This window comes from Melopsittacus undulatus, chromosome 10 (assembly GCF_012275295.1).
Source record: "Melopsittacus undulatus isolate bMelUnd1 chromosome 10, bMelUnd1.mat.Z, whole genome shotgun sequence".
Classification (NCBI taxonomy): domain Eukaryota; kingdom Metazoa; phylum Chordata; class Aves; order Psittaciformes; family Psittaculidae; genus Melopsittacus; species Melopsittacus undulatus.
The window spans coordinates 10,230,582-10,246,982 of NC_047536.1; the positions used below are offsets into that span (position 1 = coordinate 10,230,582).

General features: G+C 46.1%; 1 protein-coding gene across 2 annotated transcripts; it reads left to right on the forward strand.

Moving 5' to 3' along the window:
* The first annotated feature begins 120 nt into the window (after positions 1 to 120).
* Positions 121 to 16,048, forward strand: LOC101880687 (bromodomain-containing protein 8). 2 transcript variants are annotated; one of them, XM_034066784.1, is made up of 21 exons: positions 121 to 169; positions 429 to 525; positions 1,398 to 1,467; positions 2,472 to 2,521; positions 3,594 to 3,716; positions 3,854 to 3,934; positions 4,398 to 4,462; positions 4,960 to 5,096; positions 5,523 to 5,738; positions 6,957 to 7,101; positions 8,266 to 8,475; positions 8,879 to 9,159; positions 9,672 to 10,127; positions 10,486 to 10,579; positions 10,786 to 10,832; positions 11,186 to 11,400; positions 11,662 to 11,754; positions 11,939 to 12,007; positions 12,696 to 12,873; positions 13,515 to 13,619; positions 15,641 to 16,048. In XM_034066784.1, exons 1-21 carry the CDS (start codon positions 151 to 153, stop codon positions 15,698 to 15,700), a joined length of 2,811 nt encoding a protein of 936 aa, XP_033922675.1. In that variant the 5' UTR covers positions 121 to 150; the 3' UTR covers positions 15,701 to 16,048. The 2 variants fall into 2 exon arrangements, with proteins under 2 accessions (XP_033922675.1, XP_033922676.1); XM_034066785.1 differs by lacking the exon at positions 5,523 to 5,738 and adding an exon at positions 14,462 to 14,506.
* Positions 16,049 to 16,401: the final 353 nt, after the last annotated feature.

Sequence of the window (16,401 nt, forward strand, 5' to 3'; positions counted from 1 at the left end):
CCACCAATGGGAGCCTGCGCCTGCCCGACCGCCAATCAGCGCCCGCCGTGGGCAAGAAGGGGCGGAGCTTGGGAGCTCCACCTTCTGCGCGGCTCCCGTCGGTCTTTGCGTATGGCTCCGCCCTGCCTCACCTCGGGCTGGACGAGCAAGATGGCGGCGGGGACGGGCAGTGAGTGTGGGGTTTGTCGGGAGCTGCGGCGGGGCTGGGGCGGGACCGGGGCGGCACCGGGGCGGCACCGGGGCGGCACCGGGGCGGCACCGGGGCAAGCGAACAGCCCGAGGGGAACCGAGCGGAAGGGGCGGTCGGTGCTAACGGTGGTGCGAGAGGATGGAGCCAACGGACCCGGGAGGGGCGGGGCTGTGGCCCGGGAGGGGCGGGCCGGACGCCTGGGGTCGGCGGGGCCGCTAAGTCCGTCCCTTCCCGGCAGAGCACAAGCTGCTGAGCGCCGGCCCCACCGAGCCCTGGTCCATCCGCGAGAAGCTCTGCCTGGCCTCGTCCGTCATGAGGAGCGGAGACCAGAACTGGTAAGCGGGTGGCGAGGACGGTGTCCCGCTGTGCTGCCGTGTATGCGTGGATATGGCATTCCTGGGACTGTGTGGTGTACCCTAGCGTGGCTTTACACTGTGCTGGTTTCTTGCCTAACAGCTTAGTTCTTAACATTTGTGCTTTGTGTTCAAAACAAAGATGGGGATATTAAAGGTTGAAGTATGAGGAACATACCTGGACGGTGATTTTGCTTCTTTTATAATCACTACATAAAAACAGAAGCATGTTAAACAGAGCAAAGAATGAATACTGGCACAGGGTGCCCAGAGAAACTGTGGCTGCCACATCCCTGGCAACGTTCAAGGCCAGGTTGGACAGGGCTTGGACCAGCTTGGTCCAGTGGAAGGCCTGTGGCAGTGGTTGGAACTGGATGAGCTTTAAGGTCCTTTCCAACACAAACTGTTCTGTGATTCAGTGTTCATACATTGGAAGAAGTAAGTTGTGCTCAAGGAGGATATTTTATAACAGGTTTTTGTACACAGCATTTGAAGGTTGAGCTCTGGTTTGCTGCCTTTTTCCCTCACCAGAATAAGGGTTTTGTGGAAACATAGAGGTGTCATCAAAAGCTAGAAACTTGTTTTTCAAAGCAAGGGAGCCAAACTCTTGGTTATGTGGAGCAAGCAAATATTTTTGAGTCCAAGAGCGTAGTTGAATAATTTGTAAACATAACAACTCCTTGGTAAGTTCATTGTATTCATAACTACTAGGGCTATTCAATGATGAATAAATGAATAAATAAATGGTAATGGCTATGTAGTCAATGAATGTCAAGACAGGTCAGGGTCCTTTCTCTGCATGTTGGTTGGGGAAGAGAGTATGTTGATAGTGACTTGCCATTTCTCTCCTGTAGGGTCTCAGTCAGCAGAGCTATCAAACCTTTTGCAGAGCCAGGACGCCCACCTGACTGGTTTTCCCAAAAGGTAAGGTACTGACATTTGGATGCTGGAAAAGGTGAATTCTGCTGCCTAAAAGAATGTGTTTCTTGTTTAAAAAAAAGGAAAGCAAAATTATTCAGAAAAAAAAACCAACAAAAATTTTGCTTGCATAATTTTAAATACTTTTTCCTATTTCTGAAATGAAATCTGAGCTTACAGTACATCTAGATAAAGTTAAGGAAAAGACAAGAATGATCAAAGATATGAAATAGCTTCCTTGTAAGGGATGGCTATGTAAGGTAGAATTGTTAACATAAGAAGAGGTAACAGGAATATGCCAGATGCCTGCACAGTCAAAAGGGGCATGTTGAGCATCAGTAAGAATTAATAAAGTTTAATTCTTCAGTTCTTTGTCTAGTACAAGATTTAGAGGCTATCAGGAGGCTAGGCTAATAGGAGGGAGGTTTGAATCAAACCTGAAGAGATTGTTCTTCACCAGGCATGTAATTAAGCTGTGGAATTCCTTGCCCCAGAAATTTGTTGATGCCCATGTATTTTGGTGTGTCCTGTTTGTGCAAGCACCTGTGAGTTTTGTTGTATAAGGGACAGAAAGAGACTAAAAGGAACTGAGGAGAAGTTCAGTGGTTTAGGTTGCTAACTGTTCCTGTTAAGCTGTGAAGATGGCCTTGGTAGAATTATTTGTCTTCTCTGTTAAAACATTTTTGGTTCACATTCACAGACAGAAATGTTGTAACAGCTACAGCTTCCCTAGTCAAGCTTGCTTTGATTTCTAAACTGTTAGATGGCAGCATCTGTTCTTTAGCCTTGTTTTGAAGATCAGCCTGGGCAGTGCTGGAGTAAGTGAGTGAATACACTCCCTCACTTTGAGTTACCCTAAATTATAGCCCGGGGGAAACTCTGGAGAGCACTGTCACATACATTCATAAAGTATTAGACCACTGAAGAAGTATGTGCCCTTAGGGTTTGTTGTTAGGTGTTTGCTGGAGCTGACTCTTCAGTGACCTCTGACTTTCTTTGTTTTCTCTTAGCACTGTGCATCTCAGTATTCAGAGCTCTTGGAGACTACAGAGACCCCCAAGTGAGTATGAAGTCTGGCATGAGTGCAGTCTGCAACAGTTTGGGGTAGTCTTGTCAGTTCTTATAGCAAAGCACATGGTAGTGCTCCTCCCAAAAGGAGTGTAAAACAATGAGGAGATGCAGTTGTCATAGCTGGCATGGGTAGGATTCCAGGTATGGCAAATGGGAAGGATTGACAAGCCCAAGATGTTCCTCAGAAGACACTTCCTGTATCTTTGTCTTGTCTCCTCTTTTCTTCATAAGTATTTCAGTATTATGTGGTTCGAAAACTGTGTACTTGTTAGTGTCTTCCATATTCCCCTGCTGTTGTTCTCATACATCCCTGGATAACTGGGCCTCTCTGCCACAGCTCAGTCAGTTACAGTGTGCATCTGGGGACTTATGCAGAAAGAAGGAAACATTTATTTGGCTGGAATAAAACACTACATGCTAGTCTTACTGATCAGAAGCTTTGAACATAAAATTATCATTCAGAATAGAGGTAGAAAAGACAGCAGGAGTGGGAAGAGGAAATTTTCTTTATATGTCTCTGTTTTGCAATAGTTTCTTATAGTTTTCTTACAAATGCTCTCACTACAGCTTTATGGTCTCAGATGTTTGTCACTCGTAACTCCAGGAGTTTTGTTTTGGGACTTCACATCAAATTAAGTCAAGGGCAGGATATTTAAAAGTAGTATTTGTTTGTGGTAGTGCTGAATGATCTTCAGCCCTAGAATTGCAAAGACAAAAAGACTGAATTATGGAGGATCAAAAAATAAGTGTTTCTTCATGGGTAGAAAGAAACTTCTCTGAAGTGGAATGATTGATTTTTTTGCATGTTGAGGATATGCAGTGGTTTTGCATCTTTGGTCTATTCCTGAAATCTTTAACACTGGATGCATTTAAGAATTAGGGTGAGATTTTTCAGAAGAGATTGTTTGAACATTGTGCTGTCCAACATCATTTAAGGCAAATTGGAAGAGGTGGGGTTTTTTGTGTGCATGTGTCAGGAAGAACAGGCAGCAGCCACTTACGAAAGGAGAAGGTTTTCTGTATTTCATGTCTGAACTGGTTTTGGTTTTCTCTTACTCTAGGAGAAAACGAGGTGAGAAGGGAGAAGTTGTGGAAACTGTGGAAGATGTTATTGTGCGGAAACTGACTGCAGAACGAGTTGAGGAGTTGAAGAAAATCATTAAAGAAACACAGGAAAAGTACAGGTATGTGGCAGAGGAGTTGAGCTGTGGTTCACCCAAGAGCCCTGTTTTGGAAAAGTTGCCCAAGTGAGATGGTGCTTGGGATGAAAATGCTGCTTAGGGTGTACTGTTCAGTGATAAGTAAGATTTCCTAATTACAGGCAACTCAAGAGGGATGCAGAGCTGATCCAGGCTGGACACATGGATAACAGACTGGAGGAGCTATGCAATGAAATTATGATGTGAGTTATTTAATTATTTCCATGTTATGCTTTCTTCTGAGTTTATATTTCTCTGACACTCTGTTAACTGTCTCTTGCTCCATATCCTTTGGGTTAAGAGAAATGGGGCAGCTGGGCTGATGCTTTGGCCTCTGAGGGTGGACAGAAATTAGCCTGGAGGGCACCAGCTTGTGTGGAACATGGTTTGAAATGTATCAGTACAGAGCTTGCTGGTGGCTTGCAACATCATGCTTTCCTCCTCCATTTTGATTATCAGCTGGCAGTGAAGTTTTCTGCCAACTGTGTTGTTCTCTGACTGGCCTCTTGACTCTGCTTTCCTCCTCAGAGGAATTGAGCCTGAGGCCCCAGAGGCAGTTCATTGTTGTCTGGAGATAATGGAGTGAGGTTTAGAAAGCTCGCTGTGGAACAGGAACTAAGGGGAAGTGGGATGCTCTGTGACAGCAGGCTTTGGTTCTGTATGCAGAAAGAAAAAACTGGAGGAGGAGGAGGCAGAAGTCAAGAGGAAGGCTACAGATGCTGCTTATCAGGGTAAGCACTTTTGCCCAGAGAGAGATGCATATATTCATAAGAGCATTTGGGAAATACTTCAATCACATTAAGACCTGTTGGGAGGAATTCCTTGACCCTGGAGTTGGAGAGAAAGGTTGTATTCTCTTTCCAGCACCATGTTTGTAACACGGCAAAATGTAAGACATGTGAGAAAGGAATGAGTTCTGTAGAAAAGGTATACCTAAGAGAAAACAGGATTAGCAAGGAGCTTTCTGAGTATCAGGCTTTTTACCCCTTTAGTTTTCCCTATAGTTTTACTATTGTCTGAAGAGAAAAGGAAGATAGATTTGTTCTGAATATTTAATAGGTCATGGGGCAATTCAGTGAACTAATCTGTCAGTGGTGTGGTACAAGAAATTCCCACAATACAGATTGTCTTCCTGGGGTTCTTTAACATAAAGTCAGAAGTGACTCTTAGGGACTGTCCAAGTTGGCATCATGGAATCATGGAATCTCACTGTTCTGTTCTCTTCCAGCTCGTCAGGCCATTAAGAATCCACAGCGACGGTTGACGAGTGTGATGGTTCGATCGCCTGCAGGCTCAACCTCCCCAGGGGGAGACTATGCTCTGGGAGATCTATCTCAGCCTGCTGTGGATGAGGCCAGTCCAGGGGTAAGGATCCCTCTCATAGTAAGAGAGAAGGACCAGTTTGGGACATAGGGCTCTGCATCCATTATGGAGAAGGAGCCTGTGGAGACACCCTTGCCTTGTTTTGCAGACTTTGCTGTGGTAATGCTGTAGTGTGGTTGATGTACACTGCGGCTATGTGCCCTCTTCCGTGTCTGTGATGATCAGGTGCCTGGATCAAAGGCTGTGTAGGGGCATCAGTGGGTTGGCCAGGCAGTCTTCAGTGTGTGCCTGGGAAGTGGCACTACAGGGCAGGGAAAGGGTGAAAGCATATGCCTGGAGTAGGTGCAGTGAGTGAATGGAGTAGGTGTCTGTGGTGTGCTGGATCAATGCTCTAGGGGGAAGGAGCAAGTGGGGCTAGTCCGTGTGGTGGAGTGTGGCTTTGAACAGTGTGGTTTTTCTCTTTCTCAGGTCACTCCAGGGACATTGCCCAGCACCCCAGTTGCCTCCTTCATTGGAATCCCTGACACCCCTCCAGGCTCTGCTCCCCTGGATGCCCCTATGACCCCAGTCACTGATGATTCACCCCAGAAAAAGATGCTAGGACAAAAAGCAACTCCGCCTCCTTCCCCTCTGCTCTCAGAGCTGCTGAAGAAGGGCAGTCTCCTGCCCACAAGCCCCAGGCTGGTATGGAGCTCTCTGCTCATATATGCAAAGGCTTTTTTAAAGCATACAGGTTTTTGTGAGAGTCCCAACAGAAGTGATAGGTGAGCAATAGAATTATTCCTGTGAGCCACAGAGATGGGACCCTTTCCCAGCAGTACTATAGTGTGGGACTGCAGGGAGCATTCAGCACATGGGACTGGCTGTCTGTCTCAGTTGTAAGGAGTTGGAGTTGCAGGCTTTGCTAGAGGCAATTGTTCTCCCCAGGGGAGGGAGGATGTTAGTCAGCATCATCCCAGTCAGCCTCCATGGAGGTGTTCTTGAGTTCTACTTTGGGCTCACAGTTCTTTTTTTACATCCTGGCCTAAAGTTGAGTTTCAGTATTTGTAATAGATCTTAGTGTAGGAGTAGGGAGTCCTTTAATGGAATTTATGACCAATATTGAAGTGCTTCGGTTTTCTCCTGATTCTAGACAGTTACTAAAATCACTGTGATGGCAACTCACTTCTCATGTTAGTGACTCTAGAAATCTTAGGAGGGTGACCATTGCTGACACTGTTCAGAGCCCAGTCTGAAAAGAGCATCCATCAGCTTGCCCATGGCATGGATTCCTGGTGTTAGTGTTTGTGTGATGGAAAAGGTGTATTGTTCTTGACTTCCTTTTTTTAATAGTCATATTTGGGGTATTTTCTATTTGTTAGTTTGGGTAAATATCCATGGGTTTTATGTTTCATGTTGCAGTGTAACATAGGGTACAGCAAGGAAGGGCTGTGGAAGACTGTGTTTTCTTTGTAAACTGTTTTCTTTGAAGCAGATGGCCTACGTCTGCTTCAAAGTCCATCATAGGTTTACTGTGTGACACTGACAGAGTTACTTTCCGCTTTGGTGCTTCAGTTTTCCTCAAAATAAGGGATAATTCCATGCCATCTAAGGGGATAGACTGGTATCTGTAGAGGATTATGAGGTCCTTGAATAGAGGAACTAAGGTAGAGCAGATGATGTATTTGGCCTAACTTCAAAGGAGGGTGGCAGTGCAGCTGTATTGTAGCTGAAGAAGAACAACTAATTTCAGACTTTCATGTTGATCACTTGCATGAGGGCCTCAGGCAGGGACTAGGCTGGACAAAAAATGCAGGGGAAATGCTGCAAATTATGGACATATTTGTGGAGGTGCATATCTGGCAGAGAATCGCTGAGGTGATGGTGATCTCCAGGATTTTCAGTTCTGTCCTCCTTTGGCAGGTTGGTGAAAATGAAATGGCAGTGGCTTCTGGTCACATGAACAGCTCAGGAGTCCTGCTGGAGGTAGGAAGTGTCCTCCCAGTGCTGCACAGTGGGGAAATGCAGTCGGCACCTGGTGCTGTCCCTGCATCTCCTGCTGCTTCAGGTAACTTGGGACTCTCTGTGTACACTTCTCCCTTCAGATGTACCTTCAGAATATTCTGTGTCTGTCAGTTCTGTTTGGAGAGAGATAAAGGATGTCTGTCCTGGCTGGTTTGGGGGCTTTATGAGTTGTATTGCTAATTCTGTATCTCTCATCCCTCTCACCCCTATTGTTTTTTTTAAGAACGTCCTTATGCTTACAGAAGAAAGAGTGCCTTGATCTAAAATCAGTGAACAATTGGACTCGATTTGATCCTAGTCCATGAAGTCTGGTTTTCTGGGTTTGACACTGGCTAATACTAAGGCATTTCAGTGTAGAAAGGGCTAGGTGACAGGGAGTTGTGTGAGGGGGGAAAAATGTGTCAAATTGCAGCTCCTTGTGAACCTGGAGAACTTGTGTCTTACCTCTGCTTTAGCTTAGAGGCCTGATGAGGATTAGATCACAGTGGACTGTGAACTCCAGAGTAAGTTCCACAGAGAGAAGGGTGAGAGGGACAGTGCAAGAGTCTTTGACTTGAGCCTTTTCAGAATAACCTGCCTAAGGTGAAGGTTCTCAGCTCATGCTAACCAGTGGTTTAACAACATTGTCTGCAACTGAGCATTTATGCCATTCATTCATATATAATTCCATATGAATAATCTGGCTTTCCTTATCCACATCTGTTCTTCAAGACCCACTAATTTCATCCAGACAGTTTGGTAAATTCAGACTGGAGGTTACAGCTGAGTGGCATCCTTTGATACAAGAGGAATTCTCCAGGAAAGACCTGCAGAGAGATTCCCTCTGCTCCCTTCCAGCTCCTGTGATGACTGTTTGTCTTGGCTCACCTTATGTGGCTCTCTCAGCACTGTTTTTCAGATATCCTATGATTGTACTGGGATTAGCCTTTGGAAGGGCATCTCTCTGCATGTGTGGTTTAGCCTCTGCAGCCCTTATATTGAATGCAGCATCCTATAGTCTGCATGGTTGTCTCAGACTGCACACACAAAGGATTATGCATTTTGGGGTGCAGGTTCTCCATACAGTTTTTGGGACCATTTATAGGTACCTGTCAGTGTCTTTTCCCAGAAGAAGCCACCAGACAGTGAAGAGCCCAGTGGTGTCTTTGTGGACTTGAGTGGTGGCTGCTTCTTGCTCATGTGCTTTTTCCCTTCTACTTTCTGTTAGGTGCTCCTACGCTTTCCCGGCTTTTAGAAGCTGGTCCTGCACAGTTCACCTCACCTCTTGCTTCCTTCTCCGCTGTTGCCAGCGAACCTCCAGCTAAGCTCCTGCCACCCCAAGTAGAGCCTGTGTCCCAGGCTACAATTGTCATGATGCCCACGCTGTCAGCACCATCCGTTGTGCCACCAGCTGCAGCTCCAGAAAGCGTAGCCACAGGTGCGTTCCTGAACTACGCATTCATAGATCCTGCACTGCTGGGAAGCAGAACTTCCTTGGGATCAGCACCCAGCAAGATCTCAGCTGGCCTTTTACCACCCTGGACTCACCAACCTTTCAGCTGGAGTAAACAGATGGTTTTAAACAAGATTTGCTTGGGGGGGGGGGGGGGAGGAGGGGAAGGGTGTTAATGGTGTGTTGCTGGATTGTGATTCAAGGGCTGGAATCTCACTTTGTCTCTACTGTGGGAAAGCAAACCCCTGTTTGTCCTTTATTTTTCTAAGCCATGCTGTTGTGGGTGAACCTGGGATACTTCTGGTTGGTCTTATCCACTGCAGTGTTTATTTTTGTGGGCTTGACTTCTCCAGATCTGTCTCTGATTGACACTTTCATCCTTGTGCAGTGAGCCAGCCAGAAGCCTGTGTTTCTATGGAGGCAGTGTCTGATTCCCACACTGTGACAGTGTCCATGGACAGCAGTGAAATATCCATGATCATTGATTCCATCAAGAAAGAGTGCCTGGGTTCTGGGGCTGGTGGTACTGCAGGGTCTTCCAAAGATCACTGCATGGATGGGAAAGAAGACCTGGATTTAGCTGAGAAAATGGATATTGCAGTGTCCTATACAGGGGAAGAGCTGGACTTTGATACCGTTGGAAATATTATAGCCATCATTGAGGACAAGGTAAACCAGCAAAGCAAAATCACAGTGCCTTTTACTCCACATCCAGTTAGGTTAATGTCAAGTGATTACTGTTCACCAATTTGATTAGTGTAGACCAGCAAGAAAATTAACTATTGCAAAATGCATATTCTCACCATCATTGTTCACATCAGTAGGAAACAGCCCTGTGACACTACTGCTGCTAGTCTGCCACATTTAGCCTGGTGCTCCTCTTCAAAGTGCAGAAAGAGGTCTCTTTTTTTCCTCATGTTGGGTAGGGTTTGGGTCATGACTCTGGCAGATAAATGAGCACTGCTTGCAGCACACTCTCCAGGACTGCAGTATTTCTGAAACTGGAGCTCCACAGGGGACTCCACAGGGAGTGATAAAGGGTCTGGCTGTAAAAGGCAGTTTTGTAAACCCAGTACACCAGGTTTTCCACAATTGTCTCATTACTAAATAACATGAACTTTTTTTTAAAAAATCTCTTTTTCTGACCTTGGCCTGTATTGCTCTTTGTTTTGGCAATAAAGGTAGACGACCACCCTGAAGTCCTGGATGCAGCAGTTGTAGAAGCTGCTCTGTCTTCTTTCTGTGAAGATACGGATGACCCTCAGACCCTACCTGGCCCATGGGAGCACTCAATTCGTCAGGAGCATGAGAAACAGGCCCAGATACCCCAAGTGTCTGTGACTGTGAAGCAGGAGAGACTGGAATGTGAGGAGCCAGAGGCAAAGGGAATTCGAGATCTAATGGGCATTGGTGATCTGGGATCAGAAATAAAGACAGAACCTGCAGAGCAGGAGCAGAATCAGCTGGGCCATGAGGAAACAATCGCAGCAACTACAAGAGTGACAGAAACATCAGAGCTTCGAAGTCAAGAGATAGAAGAAGATCAAAGAGCAGCTGTAACAGTAGGAGAGACTTCTGAAATCGAGATAGAATCGACCAAGGGAGAAGACATGGTGCACAATACAGTGAAGGCAGAGGTATGTGAGCAGAAAGTCTGTCTGGAACTAGTGTGGGGAAAGAAGGAGAAGTTGTGACAGGTAGGAGAGAAGTTTAGAGGAAGGATGACTGTTGGGTTGAAGTTATCCCTTCAATGAATGTGACTGACTGTTTTCTTGGGAGTCATGCTGCTGATCCGTTTGATCTGCAGATAAGCTCTCTGCTTTAGGCAGTACCTTTGTGTATCTCCCCCCGCCCATGTGCAGAATTACTGTTGGGAAGGTGCTCAGTGAACTTCATTTTGCCTTGAGTTAGGTTAGAGTGAGTGAGATGTGCCCACACCTTCACTGAAGTAAGCTGACACAAACATCTAGATTTGTGCATTTCTCTTCCCTCCAGACCCCACCTGATGATGATTCATCCCCTCCACAAGTCCCAAATGTGAGTGAAGACTCCTCACAGGCTGATGTTCAGCACAAATTTGAGCTGTCAGGTAACTTAATTCAGCTAGGAAATCTTTTACATACAACATTATTAGCTGGATAGTTGTCAGTTATCTGGTTCAGGTTTTTTGGGGAGGAGGGAGAAAAGATATGTAGGAACAGTATTAATTACTGCAGGACAGTAGGTATTGGTGCAGGAGCTTTTTTAGGAAAGACTGCTTTGGAGAATCAACCTTTGCTTTTCTTTCATTCACAGAGTCAATGAAGGAGGAGGCCCAAGCCCTGTTTAGAAGTCAGATGAAGGTAATTCTCAATTGGTTGTAGTCATCTTGAGTGTATTAGTAACATCTTACTACTACTGCCTCCTGGCTGCCATCTGCTGAAAAACAAAGCTTATGTTCCACTTTCTGCACTGAGAAGTGGGCAGTTTGCAGTTGGAGCTAAAGGGGAGCTTGCTTCAGGCACTGTGACGCTCTGTGTGTGTTTCTGTGTCTGGGGGGGGAGGCAGGGCAGGATAGAGTGACTGGGAGTTTGGGAAAGTGCCTGTACAGCTGTCAGCAGCATAGCAAGAAAATCACTGCTGAGCCGTAGTTGCTTTGGAGGCTCTGGGTTGCTGCCATAGCTGGCTGAGCAGACTCATGAACTTTGTGTTTCAGGATGGGCAAGGTGAAGAGGATGATGAGGATGGTGCCAGTGAGGCTGCCAGTTTGGAGGAACCCAAAGAAGAAGATCAGGGTGAGGGATATCTGTCAGAGATGGATAATGAGCCCCCTGTGAGCGAGAGCGATGATGGCTTCAGTGTCCATAATGCACCTTTACAGTCTCACACACTAGCCGACTCCATCCCCAGCAGCCCAGCCTCCTCGCAGTTGTGAGTATCAGTGAAGCTCTCAGGCACACAAGTGAAATCCCACACTATTCTGTGGGAGGAACATAGAATTCCCGTTTCTGTTTTGCTGGCTGAGCCAGGTCCAGAGGGGGATTTTGATGATTTGTCTGGGTCTCTGCTTGCAAGTGTGCAGGCAGCACTATAGCACCAGGTCCCATGGTTTAGTGTAGGCATGTCAAAGGCAAAACAAACAATAAGGTAGTATGCAGACTTCTGAAGGAAGTTATGTTCTTTTCTTCCCAGCTCAGTGTGTAGTGAAGACCAGGAAGCAATACAGGCCCAGAAGATTTGGAAGAAAGCCATCATGCTAGTTTGGAGAGCAGCAGCTAATCACAGGTGGGTTTGATGTCTGAAGAGCCAGCAGAAAGAAATGACTAATCCTGGACAAGTTTCCACTCTTCCTTCTCAGAGGCTCACTGGGTTATGATGAATCATCCTGTTAGCACACAAATAAACATGAGAGCATAAAACAAGCCCTTACCACCAAGGAGGACACTAAGTGAACACTTTCTCTCTGCAGGTATGCCAATGTCTTCCTGCAGCCTGTAACTGATGATATAGCACCAGGCTACCACAGTATTGTGCAGAGGTGAGTCTCAGCTATCTTCCCATCATTAGAACTCTATATAGTTGCACGTTTGTGTAAGGATTTCTGGCAGGAACAATGTAGTTTTTAGCTGCCATGCAACTGCAAAACTTGGAGGGTTATTTGTTTTTGGCATGATTCAGTCAGAAGCAGGCTTCCCCAAGAAAAGGGTTGTCTTCAGTAACAGGTATCTTTACACAGTCCTATCTTTGAACAAAGCACACTGCTTTACACATTTTTTTTTATCTGTAAGGTGGTACGTGACTGATCTGCTTTTTCCAGTTTCAGTCCAAGGGTAGGAATTCCAGAGACCTGTCTTCTTTAATGAGCATTTTTTACTGCCCCAGATAGCAGACTCTCCTGGAAGAATTACTAGAATCTTCTATCCCCCAAAATCTCTCCTAAACAATTCAGTGGCTGCAGCTCTAGCTCCTTAATGTCTCCTTCATTGATGCCTGGAGAAGGCAAATGCCTCTCTGAGGCATCTGTTGGGGTGTTTTTACCATTCATGATAACTGCTGGACAGCATGGGTCCTCTGACCAGGGCCTTGGAATTCAGGAACACAGCCTGTGCGTGGGGAAACCTGTCTGGCTAAATTAAATAGGTGGTCTGAGTAGACATGGTACTGTCTGCAAGAGAGTGGGTAAAGAGATATTTCTGTTGCTGTTTTTGACTGCATTTCTTTCGTAGGCCAATGGATTTATCGACCATCAAAAAGAACATTGAAAATGGGCTGATACGAACCACAGCTGAGTTCCAGCGTGACATTATGCTGATGTTTCAAAATGCAGTTATGTACAACAGCTCTGACCATGATGTGTACCACATGGCTGTGGAGATGCAGCGAGATGTCCTGGAGCAGATCCAGGTAAAGTGCAGGACAGAGCATCTGCCTTAACCCATAAGTATGGGAAAGACTTATGTAACACCACAGCTATGCTCATGGTGTCTCTGAATGAAGTAGACCCATATTTCTCTGCACCTCTCTTGTGCTAGCTCAGGTGTTTGGTGAACTAGATTGTAGGTAAGTTAAATGTAACACAGCAAAATTTAAGGTTCAGCCCAGACCAATTTCAAACCTAATTTCCTTCAGGGAAATGCTTAGGCCAGCAAGAACCAGGGTGTGGTTGAGGAACAGAAACAAGCAACGAGAGCAGTGAATGACAGGGGACGCGATTGCTTCTGGTGGCTGTGCTGGTTTACACTGGTACAAAGCGTACCTGAAACTGTCCTGTGAATATATGCCATTTAAAATGGCTTGTGAAGTAGAATGGCCCAGCTTGTATGTCCCAGCTTGTAGTGCTAACACAGTTTGAACTGGAGTTTTATAGTTCCCCAGGACTTGTGGCTTCTGAGGTAATTGCAGGAACTTACTCTGAGTAGCAGACAAGGAACTGAAACTGCCTCTAACCCAGTCATTCCCAGCCTGTGGTTTGTGATAGTTAACTGACACACACTAACTGAGCTTGTTTTGCCTGAGAATCTTAACAAAGTGTGGTTTTCTTGCAGCAATTTCTGGCCACACAACTGATCATGCAAACATCAGAGTCAGGAATCAGTGCAAAGAGCCTACGTGGGCGTGACTCCACTCGTAAGCAGGATGCTTCAGAGAAGGTGAGGATGCTGCACCCTGTGGAAGGGCACTTGGAATCTTTTGAAGAACCTCAAAATACTGCATGAAGTTTCCGTACCAAAGGGAGAGAATGTTTTTGAGATTGCAGTGGCTCCAGCATCTTCACACAAATGAATTTTTCTTTAAATGTGTCCATTGATGAGATTTCAGCTCTGGAGCTGTACATCATCCCAGAGACACATCTCACAAGTGTTCTCTGTAATCCAAATAGTTCCATTCCCTGTTTTTGAAAACAGGTGATGAAAACTGTAGGGAAATAAACAGAGTATTGGAAGAGGCATAATATGGCAGGATGGTGAAGGTATAGAGAATTGGAAGAGTAACCTCTGCCCTGTCCTTCACAGTCAGATTTTTAGAACCAGGAAATCACTCTGGTCTGGTTCACTGTGTAAAGTGCACCAGAGAACCTTTGACTTCCACACTGATCTCACAACAGCCATCTAGGTTTGCTTGGGTGTTCTTTTTCTTCTGTAAAGACAGATCGAAACTTGATTAAGTGACCTCAAGTGCTGTCAGCTAGTACACGTAGCATTGCGACAGCAAGGGCTGCCTGCCTAGTTCTAGTGGCAACTGCAGAGTGCAGAAATTGTTTGGTAGACCAGGCCCTGCCATGAACGAGGGAATATCCCTTTCCTAGCATTCTGACTCTCGCAGTATCCTTCTTTTGTGCATTTTTATGTTCCTGCTGCATAAAACTGATGCCATGCGGGAAGGGGAGTGGGGCACGTGTTTCTCTATGCCGTTGTGTGGGCTCAGTGCTTCTGTGGTGTGTGCATTTCCATATCTGATATCTGATAAGTCCTTCTGTTTGGCCTTTTAACAGGACAGTGTCCCAATGGGCTCTCCTGCCTTCCTTCTCTCTCTCTTTGTAAGTATTGAAAGGCTGCAGCAGGTACTGCAGTACTGCTGGCAGTGTGCTCTGCTCTTTGTCTTGGTGATTGCTGCACTGTCACAGTATCCTTAGCATTACAGCAGTGTGTGTTTAACTTAGGGGCTGTACAACTGGGATCATTAGAGAATAAATATCTTGGTCCCTTTCTCAGCTTGGGTGAGTGGGAGGGGCTTCAGTCTTCTGGTTCCAGGTGTTCTTGTTTTGTCATCTGCCTTTGCTTTCTTCCACAACCTCTCTCCTGCTTTCTTTCCATGTAAGTGGGAAGACAGACCAAGTGGTGCACTACTGTAGTTCCTACATCTCTTATGCTTATACAGCTGCCCCTTCTGCACGTTCGAGACAGTACCAAAGGTCTTGGGGAAAGTGAGGAGTTATCTGTGTACTCCTTTATCAATCATGGTCCAGAAAGCAAATAAGATACTCTGCAGAAATATCTTGCTCTGTGCCTGTGGTGATCTGAAAGTGTTTGGAAAAATATTCCCTCCAGGAAACTCCAAGTCTCTGAGTTGTGGGGAGGAGAGAGGGGAGGAAGATGGAGAGTTGGTTTTTTCTCTCGCATATGTCTAAAGACAGAGGAGTACTCCAGGAGAGTCAGCATGTCAGCCAGAGAGAGAGGGCAGCGGATCAAAGGAAGCTCTCAGCTCGCCTCCTGCTCATGGAAAGGAGCTGTGCGGAAAAACTAGGGAGAAACTAGGGAGCCAGGGTCACTCAACTGGAGGAGCACTTCCCATAGGGATCAGCAGCTGATAAGGTAGGTTAGTCAGCAGTTTCCTCTTCCCATCTTAAGAGCCAAGCTAGCATCTACTGCTTAGGAGAAAGCCTGCACTGTACAGGCTCAAAAAGCGTCTGGGTGAGAGCCTTGTTGCCTCTCTCTGCCCTGGCTGCCCACAGTGCACAGAGATGCTGCACATCCCAGCACCTGTGCTGTGTCCAGGGTGAACTTTAGGTAGGTCTGCAGGCAGGCTGTCTTAGGACAGCTTCCCTTAGGAAGCTTTCCTGTTTGGAAGGTATGAAAACTTGTTATCAGATGCACAGTTCTTTACCTCCCCAAGTGCTGGAGGAAGTGTTTTGTGTTTTGGGTTGCATAACTCTTGTTTGCCTTGTCACTAGGATGGAGGCACCAGAGGGCGTCGCTGTGCCATCGAGGCAGACATGAAGATGAAGAAATGATGCTGCAGGCAGTCAGAAAACCCCAGCACCTGGCACCCAGAGCTGGAGCGCAAGCAAGATGCTGTTAACAGCTGTTGGAGGAGGAAGAAAAGCTGCAGGTCCATTTCTGGGACCTGGCCCACCTTCTTCGCTTGCCCTCTGGAAAGCAGTGTCTCGTCGGAATGTGTAACCCAAAGAAACTTCCCTGGAGGGGAAGACTAGCCCCCCCTGCCTGTTTTAGGGCAGTCATCTTGGGCTTCATCAGTGTTCTGGTGTTAGCTATCAACTGGTGGCTCGTATGTACTGTAATGTGAAGTGTACAGATTTTTACTAGTGATGTGTAAATGTGTATGTATATTAAAGTCTGGGAACAAATCCGGTGTACAGTGTGCAGTGTACTGAAAATCGCAGCTCTGTGCAGTGAGGAGCCCTGGTTTTGTACAAGCATGCATACCTGTCTCAAATATCTACAAATATAACTCTCTTCCAGTTATCCATGTGGCACACAAGCATGGCAGAGCTTTGACATTAGCGACAATCCATCAATCATGGGTATGTTGTGTCATGCTTGGATGGAGGGGAAGATTCCATGCTTGAATGTGTGAGAATGTGACACTGTGGTGAAATGGGGGATCTGTCTGTGACAAAGTTAAATCCTACAGTCTTGTCAGAGCTTTCTTGAAGAGACCAATGTATTGAAATGTACCTTAACAAATCTCTGG

Excerpts from the sequence above, each read along its gene's own strand:
- LOC101880687 (XM_034066784.1), top strand. Across the intron at positions 10,580-10,785 it reads GCACAAATTTGAGCTGTCAG|AGTCAATGAAGGAGGAGGCC; the intron begins GTAACTTAATTC and ends TTTCATTCACAG. Across the intron at positions 12,874-13,514 it reads ATGTCCTGGAGCAGATCCAG|CAATTTCTGGCCACACAACT; the intron begins GTAAAGTGCAGG and ends GTTTTCTTGCAG.